General features: G+C 35.3%; 1 protein-coding gene across 2 annotated transcripts in view; it reads right to left on the minus strand.

The window, feature by feature from the left end:
• Window positions 1-4,238: 4,238 nt before the first annotated feature.
• Window positions 4,239-9,676, minus strand: part of LOC106471819 (Ca(2+)/calmodulin-responsive adenylate cyclase-like) — a 48,574-nt gene continuing 43,136 nt past the window's right edge. For both annotated transcript variants that reach the window (XM_022400425.1, XM_022400424.1), the window contains exons 19-21: window positions 8,271-8,391; window positions 7,494-7,618; window positions 4,239-7,260 (exon numbers count right to left, since the gene is read on the minus strand). In XM_022400425.1, coding sequence (XP_022256133.1) covers window positions 4,729-7,260; window positions 7,494-7,618; window positions 8,271-8,391 — 2,778 coding nt within the window. In that variant the 3' untranslated portion in view covers window positions 4,239-4,728. The remainder of the gene's footprint in view (window positions 7,261-7,493; window positions 7,619-8,270; window positions 8,392-9,676) is intronic.

The raw sequence follows: 9,676 nt of genomic DNA on the forward strand, positions 1-9,676 counted from the left end.
CCTTTCAGATAACACTTTCACGAACTCTGACACATTTTCAGGCAACTCTTTGTAAGGTGGGCATCCTGTTATCAAGTCCACTGGCAACCGAAGTTCCCGACCAAACATCAACTTTGCTGGAGTGTATCCAGTGGCTTCATGCTTTGCTGTTCTATAGGCCATCAACAGTAGAGGGAGTAAGACATCTCAGTCATCTTGGCGACTATTACAAAACTTTGCCAATTCCTGTCCCAGTGTCCAGTTGTACTTTTCTACCATCAGAATGTGGATGAAGTGGCGTTGTTCTGGTCTGTCGTATGCCAAACAACTTGCAACATTCATGGAACACAGCTGATTCAAAGTTCGTATGGCATACCAAACCTAAAGAAGAAATCACTAATAGCCGAAGCTACAGTTGTAGCTTCCTGATTTGGTATTGCATATGCTTCAGGCCACTTGGTGAAATAATCCATCACCACACAAATGTACTTGGTTCCAGCATGAGTTCTTGGCAAAGGACCAGCAGTGTCTATGGCTACTCATTCCATTGGTGAACCAACTTGATATAACTTCATTGGAGCACGTCCCTTATCCTTGGGTCTCCTTTTAGCACAACATGTACTGCAGTTTCTGCACCATTCCTCCACATCTTGCCTCATACCTATCCAGTAAAATCTCTGCCATAGGTGACTCAATGTCTTCTTAACTCCAAGATGTCCTCCTGTTAAACTATCATTGGATTGACTCAGCATAACTTTCTCTGTATGACTGTTTGCCAGGTCGTCTCTTTCGCATCCCCGGAAAAGAATACCATCTTCAACTGGTCCCATTGTGCCCAATAGTTGTTTGTCACGGGGCTTAAGCTAGACACCTTCTCCCAAGCAGGGTGCAAAACACTAGCTTGTAGAAAATCAATTATTGGCTTCAAATCTTGGTCTTTCTCCTGTTCTGCTTTAATATCTATACGTGGTTCCACTTCACCATCAACTCCTTCAGTCACTTTGACTTCAGCTTGATGACACCTGGTTAGTTCAACCTCTCTTTTGCAGCGATGTCTGCAGTCATTTTGCAGGGTCTTTGGCTCAGTCTGTCAGCATTTCCATGAGATTTTCCTTCTCTGTATTCAATATCATAGTTATACTGGTCTATCTTTCCGATCCAACGTGCCAGTTGTCCCTCTGGGTTCTTTAATGATCTTAACCAGTGTAATGCAGCATGGTCTGTCCAGATGGTAAACCTGGCGCTATAGAGGGATGAATGGAAATATGTCAGACTCTTTATTATAGCAAGGAGTTCCCTCCATGTTACACAGTAATTTCTCTCTGGTCTACTCAGGACATTACTGAAGTAGACCACCACATGTTCGTTTTTGCCCACTTTCTGAGACAACACTCCTCCAATTTTTATTGTCTGTTTATTCCTCTAATAGAAGTGTATATTTCACAGCCTAGTAAGTGCGAAATTTGAAAAATGGCATATATATAAATAACAATTATCATATACCACCAGGTGATACGAATGTAACTTATACCACACATATCGAAACAAACTTACTGATATTATTTTCTTAGTGCAAAGCTACATAATGGGCTATCTGCATTCTGCCCACCATGGATATTTGACTTGCAAGTCCATAACTAACAATGAACAGGTGATTAACTATTTGCACTTCTAGCTGCCTTGCTTCGACAAGTACATAAAACTTTTAATTTATACCAGTCTCCAACTGTTTGATATTTTAAGTGTATCCGTGAAAAATGCGAGTATGTGTCGATTTACCGTACACAGTAGCTGCTATATAAACAAATTCAAGGTAATAATTAAACTTATTTTGATTGGATATCTGTAGCATTACGTGGCTAATTTATAAATATACTCGGTTATGTACAAACACAAAATAAAGTAGTACTGAGTTTTAAGGTTTAACAAATCTATTTTTATTAAAACGTGCCACTAAACAAATGTTCTTTTGTTCGAGTCTGATTACCAAATCTACATTGTTTTCATACATATAATATACTAAGTTACAGCTTCTTTACTTAAAGAACTGAGATGTACTAAATTTAAAACTAACCTATAACTGTATCTGATATCATAACGTGGAGTTAAGCTTTTTTTTTAAAAAAGGATTGTACAAGAATGCCGAAATTATATGATAATAATTACAACCTCGGAACATTGAAACCTTTATAACAGTAACAACAGTTTATTAAATGTGGTTGTTTATTAAAGCTATCATTTCACAAACACAACCATCTGAATTTGTGTACATATTTACATACAACAAAGATTGGCACCACTGTGTTTCTCTTTGTTTTATACAAGGATCTACTCAATTGCCATCTATAAAGTTTTTATTAAAGAGAGCTAAATGGTAATACTTAACAATAAACAAGCAATAACTCATTATATTCATTTTAAAATCTGCAGCTTTAAATGGTGTCAACAATGCCAATCCCCATTTGAACCTTAAAAACTATAGAAAAACATGTTTTCCTTTGCTTTTGGCAACAATAATTTTTTTAGAACAATAATGACTTTCAGTTTTAAAATAATTTTAAGTCAATACTGTTCACTTGTATTATTATACAGATTGTACAGTTACATGTGAAACTGTATTTGTAAGAACTGATTAAATTACAAACACATTTAAAATTTGTTTGCTTATTCGCAACAGAAATATGTTTAGAATTATTTTATTACAACACTTGTAGTGTCTTACACTAATAACAATATTAATAGCATGATTGTATTTAAAAACGGACACATTGAGATAATATTAACAATGGATTATTCTAATAACCCTATTAAATTAGAATTCTCCTTTATGTAATAAACTGTGAACAATTCTTATAGCTTTTCACCTTAACCTGTCACATTATTTGTTTCTGTAAATTGTTGTTAGTTAAACATGGATCTTATGCTATAAGTCCTAGTTTCATCTACGTATTATTTGGTCTCTTTCACCCCTAAAGTTACCTATACAAACCCTGGTCTGTGGAATTTAAACTCGTCCATATACCCTTTGTCCCTATAGAGCGCTTCGTTTCTGAAGGCTTCAGTGATTTACAATTTCTTTAACTTCTGGATCACGGCATGATAGTCTCTCAATCTTAAGATGAGTCGATAGCTGCCCTGTATTCTTGGTGTTCTAAATGATAAATCTTAGACTGATGTACATAGAACCGTACAGTTATCTACAAAGTTCCTAGTACAGCCCCTGTAGTCTGGTGCCCATGATGACTTGTGCAGCCTTTAGTCTCTGGATAACAGGATACCGTACGTAACCTCTGTATAATTAACTCAAGGCTGAAGTATTTCTTGAGGACAATACAGGTTATTTTCTCTGTATTCTAGATCATACTTAAACTGCTAAACAAACACGATTTGAATCCTAGGATTACTCTCACGGCATCCATCCTACAACATTCCTGATCCCAATTTCACTTACGGTACTTTGTCTTTTATTACAAACTTTGAAGTAACCTACACTGATCAGTTTATATGTTTTTATCCTAAGGTAATGTACATAGCTTTATACTCTCTAGATTGATAAGCTAGCCTCATATTTATTCTGAATGCCGTGATGGCTTAAAAGCTGCCCTTGTGGTATTGGTCCTGCAATGATCTACACAACCCCTATTTTTGGGAATACAAAGTGATCGACACACACACACAAGCCGGTTTCTGAATGCTACAAAGTGTCAGTGTTTGTAAACATTACACGACTTACACTAGTGGTTATCAAGCTTTTTATCCTTGGGGACCCCTTCATAAACCAAAGACAATTTCATGGATCCATCTACTCAGATAAGACTTGGTGAAGAAGCTGATTCTACAGTGTACAAAAACATTACTGATGTAAATATATCAGTTAATGAAACTTTCGACAAAAACATCATCTTCATTTTTTTTGTAACTATAATAGGTAAACTTGATCTTTATCGTTACAGACTCCCCTTTAGAATTTCAGGATCCCATATTCTTGACCTTACATTTCTTAATCTTTGCATTCTGCAATTACTTTTAACTACTCTTGTAGCTGATATGACTGACTGTATTCCACACTTTGAACCTAATTTTCCTGGACAAAATAGCAACAAAGTCTGAGAAATTACCCAACTGTTTGATAGATGTATAAGTAGAACTTATCTTACTGGTTTATAAATATCACCAAAAAACAGGTGGAAAAGTGGCATCATCAACCTAAGTGTACATCTAACATCAATGTTGACACCGTTTTTTTTTTGTATATATAATGTATATTACTACAACACCTTCCTTATTTTGATCATGAGCTGAATGTATCTCTCGGCTCTTTGAGAAAATGTGTAAATAAGATTCAAGACATATGTAGTGTGAAATAAACCACAACAAACTAGCTCAACATACAAAATCATCATTATATTGGTGGAAAAAGAAATTCCACCACAACTAAAGAAGTACTTTGTATTGTATCAAAGGCACTACTACTACTACTGATACTAAAAAACTATTTTATATATAGCTAGTGAACCACAGTTGATACTACATCTACTGGTTGTAACTATGTTACAGAGTATGGTTATATTTCTTTTCAAAGTTATCATACACGCTTGTTTAGCACCTACAAAACTTCAAAATAGCTTATTATTATCATATTGACCACTTACAGTAACGACAGTTAAGTCCAGTTTGTTACTTTTTTTTTGACAAAGCACATTGGTGATTCTTTAGAGAAAAATCCACTGACAATTTCAAATTTATGTATCACTCAGCTTCACTGTCATCATTCTCACTAACAGAGGGCTGTCCAAAATTTTTTGTAATACTACTAGTTAAAGAATGGATATTTTCAACACTTGCATCATCCAAGTAATCTGGATCCAAATCACTTATTGGATCCAGATGAAAAAAATCGTCATCACTGATTAGCCCTGGCCGGTAGTTGTCATATTCTGAGTCATACACAATGTTTAAAGAATCAATACTTAATAGTTGGTCACTGTCAAACATACGACTACTTGCTCGTGAGGATATACTGGTATCGTCCATGTCTCCATCATGTCCTGGATCATTAAAAATTGAATTCAAATCACTAAGAGCGCCTTCTGCATCAGTCAAACCCTGTTCATTCATGAGAGAGACATTTTCCAGAGCTGGATCATCTGTATAATATTCCTGCTCATCTATCAGAGGAGCCTCAGCCAAATTCTCAGAATCATAATCATCTTCATCACTATCATCTGAAGCTGTTTCCTGCCGTTTGAAAGGAATATTTCTGTTTGCTTGTCTACTGCCTAAGCTAGATGTAGCAGTTGTCTCAACATACTCTGGTTCACTATGTTTTTTCTTGTTTTCCAGATTATCTTCTTGCTGCAAGTTGAAGTGTTTCAAGCCTTTAGATGAAGATGGAATACTTAATGTCATCTTTTTTTCAACAGGATCAAAATGAAGACCAATTAGAGTCTTCCTTTCAGGCAATGCAATATCACTGGAAGGCTGCTTACATTTTTCTTTTTCTAATTTTTTTGTCATTGAGTTATTATTAAGTTTATCTTTCATATGTTGTTCACCTGAGGCTCTCTTCCTTTCTTCATGAGAAAGACTAGTTTCACTGCATTCTGTAAGAACTTGGTTCCCATTTTGAAGCTCTCGAAGAGGTATGTTAACCGAATCTGGAATCTTACATTTGCTCTTAGCAGAGGCGTCTTGAAATTTTGAGCTGTCGTTTGTTTTCTCAACTCTGTGTTCTAATGGTTTTTTCTGGTTCTTCTCATGGATTAGTTCTTGTTTCAAAGCCTTAGAGCACAGCTTCTGAGAAAGTTTCAATCCTGCATATTTTATTGGCAAATCTGTTTGTGTACCTACAGAATCATGCTTTGCTGAAGACATTCTACATGATGCTACTTCTTCAGGAATATTTTTACTTTTTATAGCTTCTTTTACAGGACTGTTCTTCCTCACAAATTTAGCTGGGATCATGTCTGTTAATGCAACAAACTTTTCAGGAGATATATTTGGTGATAGATTAGCATTTTTTGCTTGATCATTGTTCAAACAATTTTCCATGTCTCGTATTGTATCAGCACTATTTATTGATTCAGTTGTACCAGAAGGTGGAAATACTTCAAAAACTTTACTTGAATCACCTCTCCTAATATTTGGATTTTTCAGAATAGGTTGATGGGATGGTGACTGTCCAACTTCAGGAAGACTTTTTTCTCTCTTTGATGGAATACTCTCTCTTGAAGAGAGGATACTAGGCCTGGGCAACTTTGAGGACTGACTAGATGTGTTTTCAATATTGAAAGCTTTCAAGGGATATACCCTTGACATGTTGGAGAAAGGATAATCACAGAAAGCAGGATATGATGGGTCTATATCTACTTGGGTGAAACTGTCACATGAAGTTGATGAAGAACGATTTAGTGAAGATGTTTCCACTGACGAAGGCTGAGCAGAAGACTGGTCTGTTTCAATAAGACTATCTGCACTATGGTTTAGTCTACTTAGAGTGGATGACTTGACACTAAATAATGGTGCAGCTTCAGTTTCTCTATTTAGGAACTCTTCTTCTTCTCCAGGAGAAAGTAGAGGCGGTGGAGGGAACACAAGGGTTTCCTGAGGAGATATGGAAGATTTTGATGGTCTTAAGTTTGAAAAACTTTTTGTTGGAGAGCTACACAGTGTCTCTGGTATGCTACAAGAAGGTGGAGGTACACTAGACCCTAGTTGTCTGAGGCTATCCCATGGGTCACCCTTTTTTAATGATGCATGCTTCTGGGAACTTCGGATCGAATCTCGTGATTCAGAGTGGGATGGTCGAGGTCGAGACTGAGAATATGATTTATTACCAATGATGGGTTTAGGTTGCGTATATGGAGGAGTAGATTCGTGAGAATTCGATTCAGGAAGTTCTTCCATTAACCAGCTGTCACAACGTGGTCTTGGATTATGAAGTAACTCCACATCCTGTGCTACCATTTGCTGTGTTGCCCTTGTTTGTGGAGTGCTGGAACCACCAGTGGCTCGGGAACTAACAATTTCTGCAGCCTGACGAAGGCTTTGGGCTACTAAACTGAGAGGAGTAGGCACTCCTCCAGGAATACAATTACTTAAACCAGTCATGGGAAGATCTGAAAACCCCCGACCTTCACGGCTGGAAATCACATTCTTTGTCTGCTTCCTGTCTGTTAGGAAGTAGGTGGTCATTTCTCCCTTTCCCTTCACATTCACTCGTCCACGGCACTGAAAGGCATAAGGATAGTTCTTCAGGAGTTGAAATACTTCTTCTGTAACCTGGAACAATGAAAGAAATAGGTCACAATAAATCATTTATAACAAGTTGGTTGTGTTACTTTTATTAATATAACCATTTGTCTTCATAACTACCCATAACCCTATTATACATTATCTGTCTATTAGCTTCGATGCTCACTGATCATTATGCCTTTGATATTTGACAACATACTAAGAAAAACATGACAATAGAGAGGTTAGACTGTGATGTATAATTAACAACTGGTGCTTGCCTGTGTGTGGTTTGGGAGTCCTGTACTATCCATCTGACTGGCTACATTCACAGTGTTGCCCCATATATCATACTGTGGTTTCCTAGCACCAATCACCCCAGCTACTACTGGTCCTACGTTTATACCTGAAAAACATGGATAAGGTGCAAAATGGTGAAATCTACAAAAAAACACTAACACTGGCTTATATATAAATCTGTTTTATAAGTGACATACTCTCAAATCTATACTTTTTTCAGCTGTTTTTTTAATAATAATATCTTGTATATAATGGAAGAAACTTAAGGTCCTATGTTGCGGCTATGCGTTGATTTTGTGTAATTTAGATGTTACATAATAGGTTTCTCAACTTCACTTTCCAAAGTTTGACCCACAAAGATAACACTATTTTGTTAGGGCACTTGACTTGAAATCTGCTAGTCTCAGGATTGAAACTTATTACTAAACATATTCAGCCCTGAGGACATTATAATGTGCTAGTCAATCCCACTATTCAATAGTACAGAGTATCCCATGAGTTGTTGGTGGGTGGTGTTGACTAGCTACCTCTATTCTATCCCTCCAAAATTAGAGTTGAATAGTGCATGATATTTAACAAACAATTTTTTTTTGCTTGGTAATATTTGGATTATTAAGTTATCTTAGATGCAAGCAGCAATAAAATAAAATGTTTTAATAGTTGTAAAGTTTAATATAGCAACTATATGAACAGAATCTAAATGTTGGATCAAAGGTTAAAGTGACACTGAATGGAATTATATTAACAGAGTGACTTACCTACACGTAGCTTGAAACTATTATATGAATTATGGTTGATGTCTGCTAATCTCTCTTTCATAGAAAAGACCAGCTCAACCAGAGTAGATAATGGCTCAGCAGTTACAACTTGGTTGACTTCCTAGAAGAACAGAAACATTACCATTTAGTTACGTCACCACAAGAATACAGAAACGTTATTATTTAGTTATGCCACCACAAGAATACAGAAACGTTATTATTTAGTTATGTCATCACAAGAATACAGAAACGTTATTATTTAGTTACGTCACCACAAGAATACAGAAACGTTATTATTTAGTTATGTCACCACAAGAATACAGAAACGTTGTTACTTAGTTACATCACCACAAGAATACAGAAACGTTATTATTTAGTTATGTCACCACAAGAATACAGAAACGTTGTTACTTAGTTATGCCATCACAAGAATACAGAAACGTTGTTACTTAGTTACATCACCACAAGAATACAGAAACGTTATTATTTAGTTATGTCACCACAAGAATATAGAAACGTTGTTACTTAGTTATGTCATCACAAGAATACAGAAACGTTATTATTTAGTTACGTCACCACAAGAATACAGAAACGTTATTATTTAGTTATGTCACCACAAGAATACAGAAACGTTGTTACTTAGTTATGCCACCACAAGAATACAGAAACGTTATTATTTAGTTATGTCACCACATGAATGCAGAAACGTTATTATTTAGTTATGTCACCACAAGAATACAGAAACGTTATTATTTAGTTATGTCATCACAAGAATACAGAAACGTTATTATTTAGTTATGTCATCACAAGAATACAGACTGCTAGAAGAAAATAAACAGAAACGTTATTATTTAGTTATGTCACCACAAGAATACAGAAACGTTATTATTTAGTTATGTCATCACAAGAATACAGAAACGTTATTATTTAGTAATGTCACCACAAGAATACAGAAACGTTATTATTTAGTTATGTCATCACAAGAATACAGACTGCGAGAAGAAAATAAACAGAAACGTTATTATTTAGTTGTGTCAACTCACTAATGCAGAAAAAACCAAGCTTGCTAAGAAATGTCCCCATTAATTGATATAAAATACAAATAATTATTACAAAAGAATGTTCTCCCAAAATTTAAATAAACTATGGTCACTGAGAAATGTCATAAACAACAGAGAAAACAAATAATGATTTAGGCAATTTTTTTTTTTGGATGAATAATAAACAATAGTATGAATGGTATTAATCTCTCATAAGAAATTAGAAAATAACTGGTTAGGATAATTTTTTTTTTTACATAAATACTAAAAACAATGATCACAAGGGAAAATTTTCACTATGGAAACAGAAAAATTAATATGGTAACAAGAAAAGGTGTTCATACATAAATAGAAAAAAGAATAAAT

This window comes from Limulus polyphemus, unplaced genomic scaffold (assembly GCF_000517525.1).
Source record: "Limulus polyphemus unplaced genomic scaffold, Limulus_polyphemus-2.1.2 Scaffold4880, whole genome shotgun sequence".
NCBI lineage: Eukaryota > Metazoa > Arthropoda > Merostomata > Xiphosura > Limulidae > Limulus > Limulus polyphemus.